Here is a 24,223-nt window from a genome sequence, read left to right on the forward strand (position 1 = left end):
TTGATTTCAGTCGGCGGGGGTGCTCGCTTGGGAGAGCAGAGATCTTGTGGTGGAAAAGGTGGTTAGGCTCCAGTGCCCGTCGACCGAGGAACAGAGTGGCTTCTTCGCGATGAAGCTCAACGGGTTGGATACCAGCGAGAATGGGGAGATTGTCCAATGGTGTGGGACGCAGGCATCCGGTCACTGTGCGCAAGGCGCTGTTTATGGCAGTGTCGATGTTGTGGCAGTGAGCACTGCAGCACCAAACAGGTGCACAGTACTCTGCTGAAGAGTAGACAAGGGCTAAGGCTGCCATACGCAAAGTGTCAGCCCTCGCCCCCCAGCTAGAGCCTGCCAGGCGCTTGAGTAGCGTAGCGCGGGATGTGAGTTTCTTGCGCAGTGACACCAAATGGTGGCGGTATGTGAGCGATCTGTCCAGTGTCACCCCAAGATATCTTGGTTCGGGGCAGAAGGACAGAGATTTTCCGTAGTTCTGGACGTGTAGCTCACGATCAGCTTCCCAATTATGAAGGTGGAAAGCTGCTGCCACAGTTTTGTTTTCGCTGAGTTTCAGTCGCCAGTTCTGGAGATAGGCTGAGAGAGTTTTCATGTCCTGGCTCAAGGTGTCTTCTAGATTTTCCCACGACGTTGTGGAGTGGAGAATTGCCAGGTCGTCCGCATAAGCATATTTTGCGGAGACCGTAGTTGGCAGGAATTCCCTCCGTCATTTATTGGAAGAAAAAAGATAAGACTCTCGCTTTTGAAAAAGAGGATGAATGCTTTCAAAAGCTTCAAATTTACATTAAAGCCTTGGGGAAAAGACGAACAGTGGACTTTAATTATGTCAGGATCAAATCTTCTTTGTTGAAGTTGTGGCAGAGGAATGAAGAATTGAGATTTTTAAAGGTTTTGCACGCCGAGCAGGAGTATGTCCATTCAAGAAACAATGGAAAGTAATTTTGTGGAGGATATTACTTGAAGTTGTCAATTTGATTTAAATTCTTACTTTAACCCTTTGCTTTTCAACGTTTTTTTGGAAGTTAACTGCTCAAGGGGGGGCCGTTTTTGGATCAAATTCAATCAGCTGTTACGTGTTATCCGCTGATGCTATTTGAACAGAAGTTGCACTGGTGTGAAAGCAAATCATTTGTATATAAGTTTGAAAAGTCATTATTTTAAAATTTTATATGTTAAACTTGATATTTCAATTTTTGCAAAGGTACCCAAAAACGACAATTTTGATTTAACTTGCCGCTATTTAATTACCGTGCTAATCCGATTTCATGCAAACTTCTGAATAACAAAGAGCTCGATCGAACGCACGAAGTGTGTGTGCGGTGTGCCGAATCATTGCATTGATTAGAATTTACGACTTGCGAGCAAATCTTATTGTAAGCTACTCACTGATTCTAAAATAGTTACAATCAAAGTAACATTGTTACACGAATTTGAAAAAAAAACAAAACTGCGTTTGTTGTCTTACATTTTTATCCTAAACTAATGCATTCCCAAACTCATGGCTAGCTTCTAGTTTTATGGAACCAAATTTCTCATAAGTAACACCTTAGCCTGCTTGAATAGCTGTTTACATCTTCGTTTGTGTATTTAGGTCTACAATTGAGTTTGTAGTATGAATATTTTTAGTAGAGAGAAGACAGTTGAACAAGTTGTTGAAATTATCTGAAATTTCTAAGTTCAAATTAGGTGCTTTTGAAATTGTGGATTTGTGTCAAGTCGCATCACAAATATCATGCAGGCCACATCATAAGTCATTTCGCTTACGGGTGTTTATAAACATGACTCATAAATTACATCCACAAAAAATACAGCATTTATATCAACAAAGCTAAGTTCGAAGCTCACTTTTTATTGAAGATTGTGTCAATCAATTCGAAATAATGCAACAGCGAATTGCCGCCAGCGTCGAAATAATGCAACAGCGAATTGAGGAACGTGCGTAAACAAAGGAAATGTGAAATAACCCACAGTCAGCAAATCTACATAAATTTAACGTTTACAAATGTTGAATCAATGTAAAAGGACTGGATTGCTGACTGGGTCCTTATTGTTTGAAGCACTAAAAATACGCGTAATATCGACAACATCAGCAAGGCAGTGATTATGTTTCTGGCCAAAAAAAAAAAAATAACTTTTGACTTCAAAGATAAAAATGATTATAACGAAGCTTCAAAGTTTGTCGTAAAACATTTTACAGAGATACAATAAACATAATCATTTTGTGCCAGATTGTGAGAAGACTTCCTAGATTCTTTCCAACCATTTGCATGATTGCAAATTATTTTCTATAACTCTATATTGCTAAAAAATGGCTTCTTTGTTGAAACAACGTGGCTACAATTCTATAAGAAATTCTTAGGCCTACTACATTGAAGTAATGAAATTTTTTTTGTGATTTTGCTGATGACGTTTTACAATATCCGAGAAGTAAAAAATAATAATGATGAATTATTTTATAAAACCGTGGTTTGCAAGTGCTTCACAAAAAATTGTTGAGGGAAAATTTACTATTAGACGTAAAACGTTTGTAAAAGAAAATTGTCGGTTTACGTATTTATAATGTTTATTGCGCTGTTATCGAATTATAAACTGCCTGTATTGTCTACCTTTGTGGTTGCCGGCCAGCTTAGAGCAGCATGCAAACCATGCGTTTTTGGTATTTGCATCGTGTTATGATTCTCGAAAATCTCCCACAAGGTCTTTATTTTTATCGTGATATTTTTGTGCCTTGTCTGTCCTGAACTTGAAGTCATTGTGCAGCACAATCCACATCGGTTTTTAGACTCAGTCTTCATTGAAAATCTTTTGTGTGGTGCATCATTTCAAGTAGTGTCTTCCCCTAAACTGTTACACAAATCGCCCAGAACCAGAACCATCGTGTTATCTTACAGCAGTTGAGAGCCCGTTATTGTATGTGTGGAATTATTACTGTAGATGTCTGACTAAATTCATGCCAAAGTTGAGCAAATTCTGCTTTCGGGATCCTTGCCGTTATTTACGGTATTTTTTGTTGATAAGTTTGGGCAGCATTTTTCCAAGATAAATGAAGACATCGGTATTGTTCGTCACTTAGATTTAGTTTTCTCAGCATTGTTTATTCATTCTTTGATCCACTAGTTTGTCCCACTTTTGGTATAATCGGATCGTTTATAGCCTAAATGGCGGGTCTTCACAATAGCCGGCCTCTTATACATTGGCGCAACGTATTCAGATGTTGAATCAATGATGAAGAAAGCTGATTTGTTGTTTGTCTTATGTGACGCCTAACTTTATGCCTCGTCTACAGTACAAAATATTTTGTAATGTACATTGTGTACATTGTACATTTTGTTTGTAGGCCTACATTACAAAATATTTTGTAATGTAGATGAAGCATTATCATCTTTATTTTGCGCTCTTTGGAACAAAACACAGTGCACTGTGAAACAAAAATACAGGACATAACAACAAGTAGGCGACATAAATCAATGAAGGGACGCCATCGAGTTAGCTGCTACGTGTAAATGAAGCCTATCTCATAATTTTGAGTATCTCACAATTACTGTTTGCAAAAACGCTATTTCTCCGGCTTCTCCCAAAAGCATTTGCAGTGATACATTTCCTCAATTGCAAGTTTTGTCAATGAGAGCATTTCCATAGAACGTTTATTTCGAAACCAAGTTTTCGTGTCTTTATCCAAGAGAAGATTTCTTATTGTAACGTTTTTTATTCGTCAATGAATATTATCTGCTTGAAACAACTGTTTTGAATAGTTTGTGGCCTCCATAGTCTACTATTTTGATCGTGGATTGCTATTCTTCTTTGTAGAGCTGATAACGCAAAAAACGTTTGCTATTATTGTTTCTAATTAACAGCTTTGCGATCACTGGCTTTTCTTTGTAGCATAAGAAATAACGCGCTTTGTATTATTGAGGTCAAACCAAACAAAAGAAAGCAAGAGAATGCTTCTCTCTGCTCGCGCATATCGATGCACGAAGCAATTATGAGCTTATGGCTTGTCATCGCAATGTAATCCATTTCACGCTTTGCTGGAAGTTAGCTAGAAATAGCAAAAATTCACCAAAATCTTGAATTTACAAGAAAACTACACAACTTTTAGCATCAAATTTAATATCATCAGATCCGCCTGGCAATTTTAGGAAAAGTCAAGAAAAACCAAGTGCATGGCGTTACTGTGCTTCAAATAATTAAAGGAAATATGAGGGGGGGGCCAAATCCGGCCTCCCTTTGAGGAGCAAAGTGTTAAACAGGTCATCACGCAAGTGCCATGTTTGCCTAATCAGCCTTCAGAGCAATGTTTCTATCAAATGACATGGAGCAGTTTTTTTACCGAAACAATTTTCAGATTTGTTTCTATAAGAATTTATCAGTTGCTGTGCCTTTTTGACTGATTTAGCAACAGGCAAAAAGACATAAAAGTGCTAGAGTTTTTGCCTGCAAAAAACAAGACTTAAGATAACATAACCCAGACAGGAGGGGATCTAAATGAGCTAATCAAAGGAACTAATCGTAATCAATTAAATTGTCAATGTTATGTGGCAAAGGACTGTTCTATGACGATGCAGAACTACACGATGACGAAACATATATTCTGCAATAAAAGTCAGACTCTTTCAGACACCATGAGTATAGTATGTGCGCTGGAAACTGAATGGAAACTCTTTCATCAGAATGCGAGTGTGGTGCCACTGAACAGACCGCAGACCATGTCATCCACCACTGTCTAACCCACCGGCCTCCAAACGGTGAGCATGGTCTGAGGGTCCTGGACGACGAGACTGCTGAGTGGCTGATGATTTCCTGCCCTCAGGCTTGAAAAGATCTGCTCATACACCGATGAATGGAAAAACTGAGCTAGCTACTTCAGCCATAAAGTCTTTCGTTTTCTTTATTTTAATATGCAAAATACAAGTTTGATGTTGTGAAACTTAAGTTAAAAATAAACTCATCCTTGATGGATATTTTTGTAATTTTATATGATGCATTATAAATTCTAATCATTTTTCTGTTTTTCATGGTGATTGGAGATTATCTTTACTTGATAACTTGGTTGTTTGACAGGTCTGCTTTATATATTTTATTTATTTGCCAACCCAGCATGCTGAATTATCGATGCATTACAAAACCCACTTTAGAGTATTACAAAGTTTTTGAACAAATTCATTTTTAATGGCTGACACCAGCTGCCAACAACTACTTTCTAACTTTTTCATGTGCTAAACTTTTAACATCTTCTGCTATACCTGCCAGTTTTAACCAAGGATAGTCGATGGAGTCAATAACGAAATTTGTTCAGATAAGAAATTTGGTTAATATTTTGTCTTGCTATGAAGCTTGATTAAGCCGTTTACAATTAGCATTAGATTCATCGATGTCAAATAAGCTTACTACTTCCTTGTCATGGACTGCGATACATGCATCAATGAAACCGATGAAACCCTGTGGGCTGCAAGGAAAAAAAATCAGTAAGCTTGGAATCATCAATCAGTCGTCAAGCAAGCTGAGAACTCACAAACCTAAAATTTCTCTAAATTACGTCAGATATTGGTAATTGTGACTAAGTGTAGCGTGCTGACCAATCATGTCACTATACATAAGATAAGGGTCAAGTCTGTGTGCGTGGAAAAAAATCTTTTTTATCTGTTATTTCATTCACATTTACTGCATTTTTTGACGTTTCTTCACCATGATGTGATGTTGTCTAATTACAAAAGAATTGCCTCATCGATAAGACCAATATTGCTTTCAACATCAGAAATATCTGTGATAAATTAAGAAAACACTTAAATGGTTTTCCACCCACTTAACCCTTATCTCGCAGCCTTGGGATAGAGAGCATCTAACAGCCAAGAAAAAAGCCGAGCAGGAACTTGTCTCTGATGAACTGTGACTCTTGCTATATCAGTTTTAAGACGTAAGGCTTGACGTAGACCTTCAGCTTTTGCAGTACAAGGAGGCGACGCAACTTTTCTTGACATGACGCAGAACAAACTTATGAAAGCATGAAGTAAGCGCTACTTTCAAAAAACAGCGTTGGCATCAATTACAAGAATCGATTGTTTGGAAAGTTTTGTTAGTATTTCTGTTGTCTTTGGCAGTAATCTGACAAACATTCCCGAAACCGTGCATCGAGGAGTCGGCTTCGCGTAGGTGCCTACTTTCTGGACTGATTGTCATATCTTGCTACTGCTGTAGAGTGTTGCTATCAATATAAGAAGTTGTAGGTAGAGTCATTTTAGTCTGTTACTTATTTTAAGGTGTTAGGATCACAATTTGAGTTGATAACAGCTATGTCTGGAACGAACAGTTGTGAATGGTAAAACTGCTTCTCCTGTATCTGTAGTTATTTGATGCAGAGTAAATTTAGCAACTAAAAGAAAGTAGTTCAAGTGTTTTTAAGGCTGTGTATGGTCGCATGTTTATTAAAGCCTTGGAGTAGATTCGTGGAGATTTCGACAAGGCCTAATGCGTTATTGAAAAGGTCCTTTAACTCAAGCGTGTTCCGTAGTTGGGCTTTAGATACAAAGTGCTGTTCAGAACCCTTTTTCATATGTTCTTCCTGAAAAACAATGCATTCGCAAATGTGAAAATCGTTGCGCAGCATTTGATTCACCATTTTACATAATAACTTCTGCTGATGCGACAACTGAATAGGGCTAGCTGATATTATGTAGCATACTTACTTTTTTTTTTTGTATCCTGGCTGCCCAGTAGGTGAAGATTCATATTAAGTGGACGGGAAGGCAAGGAAGCCAATTTTTGTGTTCACATTTAGGCATGTTTTTAAGTGTCTTGTCAACGACACAGCCACATGCTCTTGAGCGGTGTCGAACAGGTGACATTTCGAACGCCGACCCAGGGCTCTCACCACTCGCCATGCAGAGTTATCTACGCTATATGCCTGGAATGCATGAGATCTGTCAGTCGTAGCTACAAATCAGTCTTCTTAGAAACGTTTGTTTTTTCTTGGTCACAGTGACAACCAGTGGCGTACCGTGACCACTTTGACAGGGTGTTCAGTGACGGCAAAGCAACAGCGGAGGGTCTGGGGGGCCTCCCCCAGAAAATTTTTAAAATAACATTGAATTTGGTGCGTTCAGAGAGCATTTTCAGCACAAATTCTGAACATGAACAGAACTGACAAAAATAAGTTGCATTTCTAAAGTCACATACTTCAGTTCACTTTTTATTTCCGACCATCAAAACGAACAATATTACTTGCCATAACACAGCAGGAGTCTGAAAAAACGCGAAAGTTAAAGCGTGCTCGAGATGGAAATGATTTACTTCATGCAAGGATTAGGCACGGTCGCAACACCTTGAGAAATGTACAAGCGAATTAACAACAAACAGGTGAAAGTTAAAACAAAAAACAATAGCAAAGCAACTCGATAATAAACAAGAAAAGAAAGTCGATTGCTATGTTGGTCGGCTGTACTTTTATCCGCCGTACTAGCCTACTTAGTAAAAACGAAAATGTTTAACACCTCGACTACAGAAGGAAAATTCATCTATAGCATAATTCGATTCTTCTTGTTTGTGCAATAAATTTTTGAATTACATCGTCGTAGAAAGCTTGCTTTAGCTTCAGTTCTAACAAAAGTTGTTTCCAACGCTGATCACCTCAAACTCTAATCCAACAAGCTAAAACTTGCTATTGCCTGGGATTCCCCCAATGACGCGCCAAGGTGTGCAGATCAGCGAGTGCACAGCCTGGCTGACCTAAAACCATTGCTGTTTTCTCTGCCTTGTGACGTCATTTTTCTTTATTGTTTATTTTAAATAGCACTCGCCAAGTTGTCGGTGCACACCCAGCTTAAAGGTAATGACCGAAAAAAATTAAAGGCAATGACCTCAAACGTTAGAGTATTAAAATTAGAAGGGGACGAGTTTTGCAATTGAAAAGAAAGCAATCAGCATGCAGCAAGATGTTAGAATATCATGTAAGTAACGAACATCGACAACCGATGGAAATTTTCTTTTTTTCTGGATTTCTTGGGGTGTGCAGTGCACACCTTGAACACCCTGAATATACGCCACTGGTGACAACTTGTGTGCATAACTGCATATAGGTTGAAAGCAAAGCAACTGGATTTTAGGGCAACGTTTCGTTGTTGTCTGCTTTAAATTTTGAGCTTAATTTTGAACGGTTTGTGTAAAAAGAAACAACATTCTAACTACACAAACTTTTTTCAAGAATTGCAGGGAAGCGAAAATGAACATGAGATAAAAAATTTTATCAATTGCATGCGGAATTGTAAGATCATACAACCTTTTTAAGGTTTAGAAACTACTTGTTTTTTTATATCTAAAATTGTGTTTCTTTTACTGAAGAACATTTTTGCACCTTATTCTTCAGCTTAACTTATAAATTGGACAGTTCTTCACTCTTTTTATTTCTTCTTTGAAATCTCTTGGAAAAACATTTGAAGTTTAGATTTCATTAATTAAAAAGAACTTTTTCTCATTTCTTTCTTCAGGTTTAAACTTTGGATTGATTTCCATTTAATCAAAGTTTTCAATTTATGTTTCCCTTGCGTTTTTTAGATTCTATATTGATTCGATTGTAATTCGCTGTTGCCCATTCAATAAAAAATAATTAATTTTGACCGCGGGCTTTTTCTTAAATTTTTTTTTTTATTTTGGTCGGATATCCTATTTTGGATCAGTACATCAGATATAAGATCTTTATGTCTTTTTAATGGTTTTACTTTGGACAAACTTGAGCACAAAGTCATTATGGTACAGTTCTATGACAGCCTTATAGTTGTCGTTCACAATCTTACCTTAATCTTTGGCATGAAATGACGAGGAGGGATTTAAAAAGTTTGCATGGGTCGATATTGTAGACGTTTTGACATGTCAAAAAAAAATTGAATTGCTTTTTTTGGCGGCACAATTTGTCACAGCATACGACCGGCACCAGAAAATCGATCAAATTAGAAAAAAGTGAGATTTAATTGCAAATTTTTATAGCATGTATTAGAAAATCCATTAGTATGTCACACAAAATGTTTTTCTTTTGATTAAAAGCAAAACGGTTTTATTTTTAATTTCATCGAAAGTAAGTCCAATCAATAAAATATGCCGGTGACGCCAAAAAGTTTATTCCAAGCAAACTTCAAGGTGCTTCAGCAAAGCAAAAGCAGTTTAATTGATCGAAAACGCATTTAAAACAACGGGCACTCTCAAGCTGGTCTTTGTTATTTTGTGACTATGTCTAAAGTTTCTGTTCAAAATTTTCATCATAAAAGAGCTTCAGCTGATAAGAAGCTAAAATCGTTGAAGAGCAGGAATAGACTTGGATGGTAGATGGATAACAGTTTTTTAAGAAAGAATTTAAATTTTGATGCAAGGCTGGAAACTACAGTATATTCATTTCATAAATTTAATATTGGTAAAAACGAAATTTTTTGAAAATGGTCCATAAATTAACAAAAAGAATATAAAAAAATGTTTCAAGCTTAACAGCAATGTGGATTACTCATCAGAATCCATCACTCTTGCATCAGTTACCCATACACAGGCAGTAAATCGAATCTCAAAGGGGATATTTCGTTCTTGAAGGTTCTTGTCAACCTTCAGCATCCTTTCTTTGTACAAGACTGCAAATACCTTTAGCTTTAGAAAAGAAAAAAGCTTCTATCACAAGACTGCACTTTCGATAGTGACTTGAAAGCTGTAGCAGACAGATGCTGGTGAATTACAGTAACAAGGATATGCCTGCTGTTGCAAGCTAGCTGGTGAAGTAAAATAGCCTTGACGTTGCTTGGGCTTCCAATATGTGAAGGCATTCAATCGAGAGGTATTGTGACAAAACCATGGTTTCAAAGCTAGCTTACGGTTTAATCTGGTACCTAATGTGTTGTAGTGAAACCTGCAAACAATGGCCTCTTCAAGTCGCAATCAACAAGCGTCATGAATAATTCAGCAAAGTGACAAATTCTGAGTTATTCACAGGATTTTTATTTATTTTTTGTTGGCGAATGTTAGATGGACGTAAAATTATAGAGCTTTGTGTAAAATAAAAGGAAAAAAGAACAACATAAACTCATGATCAGAGCAGTAATAACCTTGTCATTGAAATGATTGACTGGTGAATGTCTGCACTATTTTATATAGAATTAATAGAGACAGCAAAGTTAGTTGAAGTAAGTGTCTGCTTTTAAATCTTTGACTTAGTGTGACTTAGTGTTCAGTCATTTTCATTTGAGGGTAGCCTACTTATTTCTAGAAGAAGAGTAGGGCCTTGAATAGCACAAGCGAGTTAGGTCTGAAAAGCAGATTCTGTGTGCGTACTTAAGAAACTTTTCTCGCCAGCTTCGCTCGCTAAATCACACTTTATTAACCTAGCCCAGTGGTTCCCAACCTTTTTAGGCTTTCGGCACCCTTCAGAAGATAAAAATATTTTGTGGCACTCTTGAAAGACAAACGATCTTTCACCTCGAATGAGCAAGTTGTTGGAATAAACCTTAACCATTTTACACCAAGCTCTTTAAAAACTAGTATCCGTAGCTTTTCTGCTTGACTTTCAGCTTTAATGCAGTTTAAAGAAAAGTAGGCAAGTTTGCTTGTTGTGTCCGTGGTAAAATCAATCAATAATAACACTTTTACAAATCAATGCGATATTAGTAACACTTCAATTTACTTGAAACTTTAATACCACTTTGAAACAACATTTCGATAAAAAATAAAATAAAATTTTATTTTCAAAGTCAAACTTAATATGCTGTAATTGATTGAGTTTAATATACTGTATTGCTCCTCTCTTAGCATAAAAAATGGGCAAAAGCCTTTCCAAGCAGAGCATTTACCTACCAAATTACAGTCGACAATCAGCACAATTTGTACAGACATTGACATCATAAGCCACAACAGTATAAGGGTGCCATACTAAGAATTTGTGATCCCGAAACATCGTATAGCTATGCGCATACGGCATGACAAAATTTACCCTGAATGATGTAACAAAAACAATCGTGCATAAAAATTGTTATCAGCAATATTGATCCTAGGTGACTACTTGCAGACAGATAAAACTGAATATGAGAAATCGCTTTTGGCACTCCAGAGTATTGTAAATGGCACCCCTGTGTGCCGCGGCACCCTGGTTGGGAACCACTGACCTAGCCGATAGCATCGAGTACGCAATACGCATGTTTTCAGCAGTGAATGAAGGGGGAGAAATTTTGTGCTTTTTAAAATTTGAGAAAATAAGCAAATATTCCAAAGTAAATACATCGCTTGCTCAACTAATAGTAAGTTAACAATTAGAGTAATCAATTTTTTCGAGCTAATATAGGAATGATTGATCAAGTGTAGGAATTCTTATTACTGAACTGAGAACCCTCTTAGAGATCTTAATGTCCGTTGTTTCGCATATGCTTGTTAAAACTTTACCTTTGACTCAGGTCTGATCACCGAGATTGACAGAGTGGAGTTTTTGCTTTTGGAAGCGATGTTATTTGTAAATTATTAGGCTACATTTACAAGGTATCTCTGAATGGAGAGCTGTCCTTGAAGTGCGTTGCTCAAGCGCAAACAAACTATCGTTTCTTGGTCTCGCTGTTCTTCATTGACAATGTTTGGCGGTTAACCGACTGTGCTATTAATGTATTATATCGAGACGGATCGACTGGAGGTTTTCTGTTCAATGGGTCCATACTCCATACGTTGACAGTTGGGTTTGCTCACCCAGACAAAACTTTTTTTCTCTTGAACAAAAAAACAACAGAAAATGAAATCATTTTGTCAATCTCGGTAATCGAACCTGCGTCAGTGGCTCAACGGCTCTGCAAGTAGGCAAAACTGTCAAGATTAAGTTCTCAAAGCAGCTCTCACTCCAACAATAAACATTCCCACAATCAAGCAATCCAAAATGCAACCTGGTTATTACAAGGTTCTATTTCATATCCTTGCATACACTCTGATAGAAAATCAAAAATACAATATCTACTACAATCTATCTAGCTATGTTTTGTTACACCAAATAGCGTGATGTATTAAGGTCGTTGGTCGTTGGAGTTTTACTGCCATGGAAGGTTTTAGTAGTTATTGTTGCCATGGTCACCGTGAGTTTGGTGATTCTCATGATAAAAAGAATTTAAAGAAAAATATTCAACTTTGCTTACGTCGAAGATATTGAACCAAAGTATCGGCCACTAATTTCACTTTAGACTACATGCGAAACGAGCTGGAAAAGAAATTCATGGATTAAAATTCGTAGTTTACTTGAGCAAAACTCGAAAAATATTGAAGGGTTTACCTCAATACCTCATGGGGTGAACCAACTATAATTACCTATTTCTACAATACTAAAAACAAAAAAAAATTGAAAACGATTACATAGTTTTGATGGAAGGGCAGTCCATTGCATTTTTTTTAAATATTGTGCTGCTCAGAGAATATTATTTCCAATTTCAGGCCGAAAGTGAAGATGTCATACATTGTCGGTGTCAAAGAAAAACGTTTACGAAATCTTTTTCTCAATAGTAGGGAAAGTAAAATGTATGCATGAGGTTGAGAATATTTCTTTACAGTTTAATTAGTTTAAAATCATTACGACATCATTACAGTGGTTTTAACATCATTTCGACAAACTTTGTCAGAAGTAGGCAATCTCATTTTTTAAACACACGGAATATGAAAAGTATCAGATTTTAATATTCATTTTGAAAACGATTTCTTCAACAACAAACTAATGTAAATAAACATGTTTAGAAATTGCCACTGTTTTCTTAAAAGGATTAAAGTTTCGATCAGTTAAAGATATTTGACAGGCACGAATTAAACAATGACCTTTCAGCCTTGCTGGATGGAAAACTTTATATTTATCTTTACCTACATGCAAACATGCCGGCACCGTTAGAGCGGTGTGAAAAAAATAGACCATGCAATTACAAAGAGGATCTTTTGTTATGCACGACTACAATAACAACACTATTGAGACTACTGTTTAGAAAAAGGCAGGTTGCTTTTTATCGTATGCAAGCTTATGTGCTCGCTGGTTGAAGATTTAAAGTGCACAGAAAGGCACAAGTCAAAGCCTTTAGGAGGCTACTTGGAGTTTTCAGGTAGACTAAAACTTTCGGAGCGCTAGTCAGTGGCGAATAGGGCGCATGGAATATTGGTTAGGTTTTATCCACAAGGATTATAACATTTCGTGTCAAAAATACAGTGTGTGACATCATCGTTAAATAGCCTTAAAAATTCCGAAACATACGCAACACCTATGAGCCGAACAGCGTACTTAAGCCAGAAGTAGCGGACACAAGATCAAAAGTTCTAAGTCGAAAACTGGCCTGCCTGTAGTGACGTAGACATCTGCTTTGCAAGGTAAAGCATAGAAAAGTTTCATGCTCATTATCGTTTGAGTTTAAATTGGAAAAAATGCATTGATTTTATCGAAGTTTATTGATTGCCTCAACTATGTACGTGGTCTGACGTTGGCAATAATTAAAGCTCCGTAGGGATTTCGCAGCTCAGATCGCTTTCTGTCAAGCAAGACTATTTCACGCTATAAGAATAGGCTACAAACCGCAAGAAAGACAGGCTGCCAATGCTTTTGAATATTTAAAAAGTTGTTTTGTGACAGCGTCAATATTATGAATGGTATTTTTGCTTTAAATAAAGCTGTGTGTTGATTCAAATACAAACAGCACAAGAAAAACTGATTTGCTTATCTGCATCTGCATATCGATTTTGACAAAAAACGTTTAGGATTATACAAACTGTGTAGTAGAATGTTTATGTTGAATAAGATCAGTTGCCTGATCTTATTCCATGAGCTATATTACAACGTATGTACAGTAACAAGAAGTCTCTGTTTAACATATAATAGGCCTACTGTACTGTATTGTACCCCACTTAAACCAAAAACCGTCAGAACCAATACCAACGTACACCTAATACACACAACTAAACATCGAGAATCTTGGAAATTTTTTGTACAAAATGCAGTCAATGCTTGGAATCAAGTACGACAATAAAAAAAGAAGAAGAAGATTGTAAATTAGTTTTGACTACTAATGGTCTGATCTTCTTTGAGTCACAAATAGCAATATCAACAAAGTTGCCAGTAATATTCCTTGTCTTGGCATCGTTACAAATATTTTTATTGATTATGGTTATGCTGTTAAGATATTGAAGCATGACAAAAAGCATGTTAATACGTATTGCTCCTCAAGAGCTGATGTAAAAACATTCTCCTGGAAAATTTGTTTTCCAGATAAACACAGCTTCCTTGGTTAATTAATTTCATACGGAGCTCGCAGAGCAGCAATAGATTATGCAGCTACTCCTCCTGCTACTGACTGTTGCAAAATTCAGTAAATAACGTAGGACGGCGGATCAGTGACTACCTAAAATTTACGAACTTTCTGTATACAGTTAGAAATTTAGCTCAAGTCGCTTATGCATTCACAAAATGTAACAACCGTTTGCTTTATAGAAACAGAAGCATAGAAACGAATTATTCTTTAAACGTGTTAAAAACTGTGCAAGTTTAATGATAAAAACTTGAGTCAATGATGATAAAGGATCAATTATAAAGTCAATGATGGTGTAAGTTACAAGAGAAGCATTCAAGTAGCTTGGGAATTTGTCAAGAGCATTAAAACACCATGTCTTGGCATTTTGTCGAGCGTTGGTTGCAGAAGGTCAGTGGTCACACTTGCATTGAAAAGCTTGTCATATGTCATCATTAAATTCTGATAATGTAAAGGCTGAAAGTTTTCGGTATATAATATTAGTTGACAATTTAAAAAAGTGCTCTTCATTCCCAGCCAGCCTCAAAGCAAATCAAATTGTTTTTAAGTTCATGCTGGTTAGACACGTTTGGAATTCGTTACTTGACCATCAGTCCCAAACTCAAAGACTCTGATGTGAGATTAGTTAAGATTAATCATTGAAGTAAAAATATCGATTGCAAGAAGGCGAAAATTCAATCGAGATTCAAATGTTTTCAGGTCAATCAACATTCTACTTTGATTGGAAAGTTTTGGATCACATTCTTGATTGTCTTTCGGATCGTTGTCGTCTCCAGCGTTGGTGATCGGGTGTATTCTGATGAACAGAGCGAATTTAAATGCAACACATTGCAGGTTTTTATGTTTATTTTGCTTTTGTAGGTCTTTTAGATAAAATCATTGTAGCGTATGTCGCAAAAGCGTTTAAAATAGAAGTAAAGTGCCAACAATTTTTTTTATAAAACATACTTCAAACACCTTGAGGCGTAGGGTGTTAAAGGAATAGAGCCTTGGTTGCAAAAACATTGAAGTTATTTACAAACATTTCCTTCACGTTTTTTATGGTATAGGCTAAATCAGAACCCGAAAGATAATAAACTTAAAATTTTCCTGTTGTAAAACCTAATTTTGTGTCGGCAATGGCTGCTTCGTTATGCTACCATGCTGCAAATTCTGGCTAATACACCTCCAATGCAGCTATCTTCATGCAGCTATCTTTCACTGACAGGCTTTCATTTCGTCAATTTATCGACCAAGGAAAGATCATCAAACCCTAAAAAACTGTCATGTAAAGAAATCTGGAAACACGACAGCCCAACACACACACACAATGAGTTTCAATGAATTATGCAACGTTGTGTCACGGTTAACAAGAATACAATTGCTTCTTGTTGGTGGTTGCCGAGAGCTCTTTTTGCAATACTCCTTCATGGAATAGATTTACAATGATGCCTACACTGGGTAAATTTTGAAGGCCCAAAATCTTGTATAAATTGAGCTGAAAGTGAAAACAGTTTTCTGAGATAAACTTCCCTGACATTTGCTGTAATATAACATATGACAATTTTCAGCTCCCAGGGGAATAGTACGACTTCTCTTTGAGACACCTTGTGCCTATATTCAGCGTCATTGCTTAAAGCAGAATATCTTCAAATGACTAAAATGGCTGTGTACTAAAAGTAGCTTAGATGTTTTAAATGTAAAACTCGCATGCTGCCCATGAAGAAACTCGGCAAGAATTTTAATTGAAATAGCTTTTAAAAAATACTCAGCAACACCGTATATGTTTCAAATCGCTAATAAGGCAGTTTCTGTTCACAAGATATACTTCTCTCATGTTTATCTCGGATTTTTAAACAAAAGTTAGTTTTGAGATCGAGTGACTGTGTGTTTTCGGCAAAGTTGTGTTAAAAATGAAAATATTCGAAAGATTTTTTTCAAACTAGGCAACAGTTTTAGGCTTTTGTAAAACCAGGGATTGCAATTCTTGAAGCAAACTCTAATTTTCAATAAGCTTGTTGGCGCAGTATCCGAATGGACCTACTTACGTAAGATATATAGGCTATATTTATGATAAGTCATTAGTTCATGCACCTGCTACTTGAAAATAAAGATACTTGCAAATATAGTTTCTATAATTGAATTACTTCTGTAAGCGTTCGGTGTCGTTTTTACAAAAATGCAATAAAAAATCGACAAAATGGAAAAAACTACTTATCCGCAAGTTCATTAATACTTTTGGCATGAAATAATAATGAGATTACAGGTGTGTGCGTAAAGAAACTTTTCATAGAAGTTACAACGTAGTGTAGGCCCACTTAAGTTTTCTTGAGCAAACATCTGGTTTACACAAAATGTGCACGAATGGCCGTTGCATCTGGTTGTGGTAGCCTGAAAGAAAAGTGTTAACTGTAAATTTTGAACTTTGCTGGCTTCTTAGACCACTTTTTGGCATATGCTGGCTTGTTTCTCAATCTTTTTCTGACACTTTTTAGCCTTTTTTATTTGGTATTGCTGCTAATTTTTGACTCACATTATGACAAACCGGCTGCTAAAAGAAAGTGTCAGAAATGAGCTTACGTTCCAATTTTGATGTTAAAACTTGTACGCAAGCCATAGTTTTGGTAAACTTGCCTATAATTAACCAACCATTTCTACTATTAAAACAGAACTAAAGCATTTGTTGGCGTGCAGAAAACTTTTGTGTTGTCATGCAAGATAACCGACCTACAATCAAAACTGCTTCTTTGCAAAGGTTTTCAAACCAAACCAATCTTGAAATACTCTAAACTTTTTCATCAAATAGCAAAAGGTTTCAACTTATGATATTGACCAGATCATCTCAAACATTAAATGGCATATACAGTACAGTATTATACCCGTGGCTACGTCCTTGATTGGACCTTAATGTGTAGGCTCAAACCATAGCTCAAACATTGGCGGTCAGATGGTAGTTGGTAATGATTAGACACCGAATTATATTTTATAAAAAAGTTTGTCTCAATCAATTTACATACTGTCTATTGTGGTTTCAGGTTGGATGTTCAAATGTATGTTTCAACAAATTTTCTCCTATATCACACATTCGCTTCTGGTCATTTCAAATCATAATGGTGACTACTCCATCAATTATTTTCATGGTTTATTCAGCACATCAAATAAAGAAAAAGCCTCCCAATAAAGAAAAATCTTCCGTCACTGGCCCAACACCATCACCGGTAAGTAAAATAAGCTAATAGGTCTAATCTAGTTTCTGAATTTATCTATTTTCCGGTGGGATGTTACAAATTAAATAGTCTAACGTTTTTTAGATTAATTACTGACACAAAACAGCATGGTCGATACATGCCAATAAACTCTCCCCTGGACAACTTGCACGTTTCGAGAAAGATCCGTTTTTAAAAGTCTTCTAGAAATCCACCGGAGAGAGTTAATTGCGCTCGGAAGAGTCATTTTAACGAAGGATCAATGCAACATCTGCCTGAATGCCATGGTGGGAAACTTAAATGTGTTGCTCAAAACTTGGCAGAGTTCAACGATAGATCAAGAGCTTGTGTGATGCTCTGGGTTATGGTCATTGAACATAAGAATAAGGATAACATCATAAAAAAGACAACGTAAATAATGCCAGAACAGGTTGATGAAGAATATAGCAGTAACACGTCGCCATTTTCAACCATTTTGGTTAGCTTTGCATTGGTCTAAACTGATGGCTTGTCAAGCTCGTGCTTTTGAGTACCGGTATGCTTTATCAAGTTACTGTATAAGTAATCAAACTCATGCACACTTGCACAGCCGTCTTTGCAAGACATTCAAATTAATGCAAAGATGATAATCTTCAAAGGCGAAAATAGCCATGCTCCATTCAAACGAAGTAAACTTTTTAGCAGGCTAATTTCAATATTTTGTTTTGATCGTTTCCGGAAGCTTTTTGACGGTCAAAATTATTAAACGAACACTTTTGCGTAAATAGTGAAGCTTTGTCGAAACCTTATAAGTCTGGTCGTTTCGCATAATGTCGCAAGATAGGCCTGATTGTAGAAAATCTGAACATTGACCGGCTGTAGCAAGCAGGGCCGGTGAGAAGATATCTTCGGCCGGGCAACAATGAGATCCTCGAGCCCCAAATTAGAATACTTCTTATAAAAATGCACTGACCTATATCCAAAAACAAGCAAAAAGTGGAAAGATTTTCAATTTTTTGGGCTCTCTGGAAAAATTAGACTCCAAAAATCATCCCCGCCCAGATCTAAAAATACCCCCTGGACTCCCTTTGTCAACGTTACTGGTTGCAAGTTTTTGCTTTTAATTGAAAGATTTTCTTCAAGCTTGTTGATTGACACTATCACTTGCCAATATATGAAAGAATGGTCTTTATACCTAGAGCCCAACTATATGAGCTCAGAGACGAACAACCATCTCGTGGTCTCAGCAACATTGACCTAAGCGTTTTTATTACAACTATGAAACCACAACCTGACGAAAATGTATTTTGGTTATGTTAAGTTGTTTTTATCTGCTTGTTTAGGCCAGTTTTGTTGTTAAAAATCGTGTAGGCTACTAACTGTTATCTAACATTGATGGGGGTGTAAACTTAAAAGGAAATAGGTAACATTTGAAAAGTTTAAATATGCCCTCTTTTTAGGTCATGTGAAAAATTGACTTTAAATATTTTTCTTTGTCCAGAAGAAAATTGCTACAAAATTTGAAACATTTCCTATTTTTGAATATCTGGCAAAACATGAGCATAAATTTTGCAAGCAAAGCTGATCAAAAATTAAAATTATTCTACACAAACGTCATATTCTAAAATGATATAGCAATTTAGGAAGCCCTTATCTCAAATGGATTATTTCCTATCGATAGCTTTCATTACTATTACGTTGATTTTGTGTTGGCACATGTGAAAATAATTGAAGATGATCCCCAAATTGCTTGGAAAAAGCTATTATTCAATTTTAAGCTTAAAACCTTGACAACTTGGCAGGCGATCGTCAAAACAGAAATCGAATTTATTTTTGCTGTTTTTTTGCCAATCAAAAGAAACACAACCTTTAAAATATCGATTTTAAAAGTAGATTTTCAATTAGTTCAAAAGAAAGTAACGGTCTGGTCCGATTTGCTTGTAGTTTGCTTCTATCGGTTTCTCTGTATGTGCCCTGTGCAGGCTTGACTTCGAACTCCCAAGAGACATTGGAAAGTTTATTTAAAAAATTGATTTTTTTGAAGAATTCAAATTGTACGACAAATTGCTTACTGTTTAGTACGGTATAGTACCTGCCAGCTTAGCTCAGCGTGGTGTATTCACCAACTCATCCCAATATAAAATGTAACATGTGAATGTGTTTTACCAATTCAAAATTATCCTTCTGACAAGGTACGAATTGCAAACTACCAATCGCCACGCCACTGACCCCAGCATGTGTTTCTTATACTTTAATTGCACTCAGAGGCGGATCCAATAAGTAGCCTTGGGGGGGGGGGAGGGAGTTGGGGGTGATTTTAACAAAACGTGATGATGTGTAAGTCCACATTAATCCAAACTTGCAAATACACCAAAAATAAAGTTACTTCTCTGTGTTTTAAAAGGGCCGATTGCAGAGGCTCTATCCACTTTTAGAATTCGGGGAGGGGGGATTTTTAGATAGTGGGCTAAATTCAACCACTCCAATGAGTGGGGGGTGATCACCCCTCTCACCCCCTTTGGATACTCTTCTCCGGATCCACTCCTTCTCTCCGAATCCGCCACTGACTGTATCTATAACTAAATAGGTTGTTGCATTGGACAAAATTCTTTTTTAGAGTCAAATGAGCATAAAAACAAACTGTTGTGTTTCATTCGCATGAAGATACACACAGTATTCCAAAACGGAAAAAATCTTCATTTGTTTTCAATCTACAATACGAAACAAAATCAATAAATCTGTTGCCTGTTTTACTGCGTTGATTGTTCAAACGGTAAAATTTTTTCAGGAAATGTTGTATTTACGATAAAAAATCAAAGTTACCAACTGTAACCAGAGTAAATGTATCTGCAGAATAAAAAGCAAGAAGGAAAAGAAGGTGCAAACAATGAAGATGATAAAAGAAGACGCAAACGGTACTTGTATCATGGATGTTTATTTCTTGCATGTGGTGTGTAGCCTTTACGACTGTGATTTCTTTTACAACACCCGCCGTCGGTGAATCCCTAAAGGAGTCCGTGAATGTATTGATCTAGGGAAAACAGTATCAACATTAAATCATAAAAACTTGCAACAGATCCAAACAAGGCAGGCTGCTTTGTTGTTGTGGTTATGATGGTGTACTGGTTTCTTTCTACGTCCACGTTATTGATATATGTTTTTACACGGATACACTTTTCTGGAATGTGTTGGACAGATTTCTGATACTTTTTTTCAGTCATGCTGATACACAGCATCGTGTCCCAAAAACGGTACAATGGAGAAGTGATTTTCACTCATTACTATGGCTTAAGTTTAGTTTTAGTCAAAGAAACGTTTTAACAAGCAATGTTAACAACATGATTTTTCACAGTTTAGCAACTACTAAAAATTTGCAGATCTCAGATGACACGTCCGTCATCTTTTAATGGTCCCACTGAGCCCCCTGAACCAAGGAGAACTGTAGTGCAGGAAATGTTTGGGGACGACAAGTCGGCCTTTGCACAACACTATGTGCTATATGGTTTATCGGTGGTCATGAGGACTGGAGTTGAAATTATGTTTATTTATTTTCAGGTATAGTTTTAACAAATGTTTGTTTTAAGCTGCACATGCTTAGGAATGTAGGCTACTTGGAAGGGTTGTTGAATTTTGACTGGTTGTGTAACACGCCACCTTTTCCGTTGATTGAGCTTGGAAATTTCAACATAATGTTTAAGTTAAGTTATACTTCAGTAGACCACTCTGACGAGTATCTGCTCTTCGTTTTTATGTTCGGTTCCTCTTCTGATGATTGATTACTGTGACCAACATTACTATAGCCAATGCATTTTAGCAGCTGGGATATATAGAAAAATAATATTCAGCCCAAAAATTGTTAATCCTTTCGAAAACAATAATTATCATTATGTTTTCAACATGTTTGCAATGATTTCAACATTGCCTATAAAAGTTGCTCTTAACGGTACCCCTGTAAAAAAATATAATCCGTTTCCGTTTTGGTCTTTCGCTGCCATTCTTGTTGTGCGAATTATTTGTGTTTTTGTATATTTTTGTTTTTTTATTTTTCGCCAACAAAACAAAAATAAACTGAACTGAAATAACTGCAGACAGTGCACATTTCAAAACATTTCGTTTCTGGTCTTGATTTCGTTTCGAATCAAATTTTTATATCAAAGATTTCGTTTTGACCAAAAAAAGTTTGTTTCGAACAACTTTAGTTTCCACAAAACTTTTTAAAACAGTCTATCTCCAAGCATTCCAGACAGTAAATCAATCGTTTTTACATTGAAACGTCTGCAGACGTTGAATCAATGTAAAAACAGTTGATTTGCTGTCTGGGAATTTATTATCTTTATTCTTATCTTTTGCGTAATGTGCATGCATTCAAATACTTTTTTAGAGCAACTACTGTACAGTATGTTAGGCCACTTCATTTTATTCAAGAAATGAAAAATTAATGAGTAGAGTAGCAAAAAGTTTTTGACATGTTCCTGTAATGTATAATTTATTTTCCAGTACTACCTGTTTGGCTTCCAAGTCCATGACTTGTACAAATGCTTCGGTGACCCATGCCCAAACGTAATTGATTGTTTTGTGTCACGACCCATGGAAAAAACAATATTTATTTGGTTTATGTTTGTTATTGCGGTCATCTGCTTGTTTCTGAATATTGCAGAACTGTTCTACCTATTTTGGCAAGTAAGTTATAAAAATACAAAACATGATCAACAGCATTTTACTGATATCTTCTTATAGCCTAATTTTGAATCACCGTAATTCAGCGATTTTTTTAATTAAAAATAAACTAAAAATTCCAAAAGTTATCATCTATAGGCCCTACTCATGTCAGCCTTTATCAAGCATCTGAACTAGTAGGCTAACATAAAATGAAATTATTAGTTTGTTTTTGTATATTCTATTAAACGCCGTGTCGTTAATTCCTTTGTTTAGCATGTTCATGGTTCAACAAAGTTACTTGTTTATCAACACTGTAAAAAAATACAATGCTACTTGCATAAGCTATCATCTATAAACGTTTCAGTTTTGCATTCGTCGAAAGAAGTTAGAAAGAAAAAGAAGAAGATTGCGACGATACATGATGTCCGAGACTGCCAGGCCCATAAATATCGCAGATGCAGAAATTCTTGATGGAGGAACATTAAGTGCATCTCACACGGCTCCTCCAGCTTACAGAGGGACCGTCAACATCCATGAGACCGATGTTACTCCTTCGACTGGAGCAATCGGGCCACATCCGCTTGGAATGTCTTTTAGCTTAAATGAAGGAGTCTTACAAGGACAAAATGTGATGCTTCAAACGCCAAAATACATGGCTTATCCAGATGATGCTCCTAGCGCAACTAATTCTTCTCGGAGCCATAACTTTCCAGTCCCAGTTGTAACTGACGCTCAAGCAACGGAACAACCCTACATGGCGTACCCACGAGTAGAAAAGCCAAAAGGCAGCGGATACAACGACTATGTTTAAATCTTTGGAGTTTTAACTAAGCTGGCGTTTCTTCTAAAAGTACAAAAGTGCAAATGCAAACTAATAAAATTATGATCAAATGATGATCAATATTGGCTTAACAATTTTGCAATCGAAGTTATGCAAAAAGTAAGACCAATGGTCAAGAGCGCATCTTAAAATGATATCTTTGTTTTCGCTCCTCATATGGGGATTTTAGACAGACTTATGTAATCTATAAATTTTACCTTTGCTTGCACCAAATAAAATCATATTTTAAAATTTTTAAACAAAAATGCACCCCAAAAAATGCGACCATATTTAACTTGTTTAAAAAGGTAAAAAAATTAAGCTAAAGGAAAAAATTAACTGGGCGTATAGCCGTATAGGCTACGTGATCCAAATATTACGTAGCCTATAAAATTCAGTTTCTTTCAAAACACCATGTTGTGTGTAACTAGTTTGCATTGCAAAGTATTGCAAGCGATGATAAATACTGTTTCTGTTGTTGACTGACAGTCACTTTCGTTTTGAAAGTAGCTTAGCCAATTTTAATTATCATTAAATTCCTGTGAGCTTTTTTGTTTTGGAAACATCTTGATTTTAAGATTTTTGAAAAGTCTATAGGTTATGACGATGCTAATAAAGCTTGGGTAAACCAGAGCAAACAGTTGAGTGGGCAGTTCGTAAAGAAAGGGCGAATGAGAAAGGAGCTGGCATCCATGCTTTTACTTATAGCATCACCCTCACCCTACTATAGGTTATCAGTACGGAAGGCCTACAAATCAAACAAGCTTATTCTCCATCTAGAAGACAATATAAAAACATCAACTATGACGAAATTAAACTACTGTATTAATTGCTCCTGAATGGAAAGGAGACAGCGAAAAGACCACAAAGCGTCAAGGGTTGAATCATCGTTGCTTAACCTTTCCACTTTTTTGTTCGTGAAGCTGCGTGTAAATCACAGGGCCAGGTTTTTTTTTAAGGTTTGGTTTGGGTGACCGCTAAGTAGTTTTAAGAGACCGCAAGTGTTTCATTTAAATACCAAAAAATAGCCATAACTACATACAATCAACGCAACATAAAATGAATTATTCGACAAGGCACAGCTTAAATGATTGTGACAGTGACCAAACAGCCTGCCCAACACGGCCGCCAAACAAGTTTGCTGCACAATCAAACAAAGTGTGCTTGTTGGCTTCTGCTTGTTATGTTTCCACACGTAAAAACTGATCATTATGCACCATAAATCAGAAATAAACATTGACGAGTATCGAAGGTGCACTTCTTTAGTGAATAACTCTTTGATTCAGCTGTACCTCCACTTATTCTTTTTTCCGGAC

General features: G+C 36.4%; 2 protein-coding genes across 2 annotated transcripts in view; one reads left to right on the top strand and one right to left on the bottom strand.

Annotated features, from left to right (window-relative positions):
* Positions 1–7,548, bottom strand: part of LOC145781138 (solute carrier family 2, facilitated glucose transporter member 5-like) — a 177,474-nt gene extending 169,926 nt beyond the window's left edge. The window contains exon 1 of the mRNA XM_082592900.1: positions 7,485–7,548. The gene's annotated coding sequence lies outside the window, so the exon portion shown is untranslated. The remainder of the gene's footprint in view (positions 1–7,484) is intronic.
* Positions 7,549–14,470: 6,922 nt separating this feature from the next.
* LOC145781200 (gap junction delta-2 protein-like) lies at positions 14,471–23,506 on the top strand. The gene is made up of 7 exons (XM_082592979.1): positions 14,471–14,654; positions 14,964–15,098; positions 17,279–17,461; positions 20,282–20,343; positions 20,806–20,983; positions 21,926–22,108; positions 22,452–23,506. Exons 1-7 carry the CDS (start codon positions 14,619–14,621, stop codon positions 22,896–22,898), a joined length of 1,224 nt encoding a protein of 407 aa, XP_082449105.1. The 5' UTR covers positions 14,471–14,618; the 3' UTR covers positions 22,899–23,506.
* Positions 23,507–24,223: the final 717 nt, after the last annotated feature.

The sequence above is a fragment of the Aplidium turbinatum genome, chromosome 12, assembly GCF_918807975.1.
Source record: "Aplidium turbinatum chromosome 12, kaAplTurb1.1, whole genome shotgun sequence".
NCBI lineage: Eukaryota > Metazoa > Chordata > Ascidiacea > Aplousobranchia > Polyclinidae > Aplidium > Aplidium turbinatum.

Coding starts and splice junctions, on each gene's coding strand:
- LOC145781200 (XM_082592979.1), top strand. CDS start 14,619: ATGTCTTGGCATTTTGTCGAGCGTTGGTTGCAGAAG. Junction 14,655..14,963: donor TCGAGCGTTGGTTGCAGAAG/GTCAGTGGTCAC, acceptor AAATGTTTTCAG/GTCAATCAACATTCTACTTT. Junction 20,984..21,925: donor TTATGTTTATTTATTTTCAG/GTATAGTTTTAA, acceptor TTTATTTTCCAG/TACTACCTGTTTGGCTTCCA.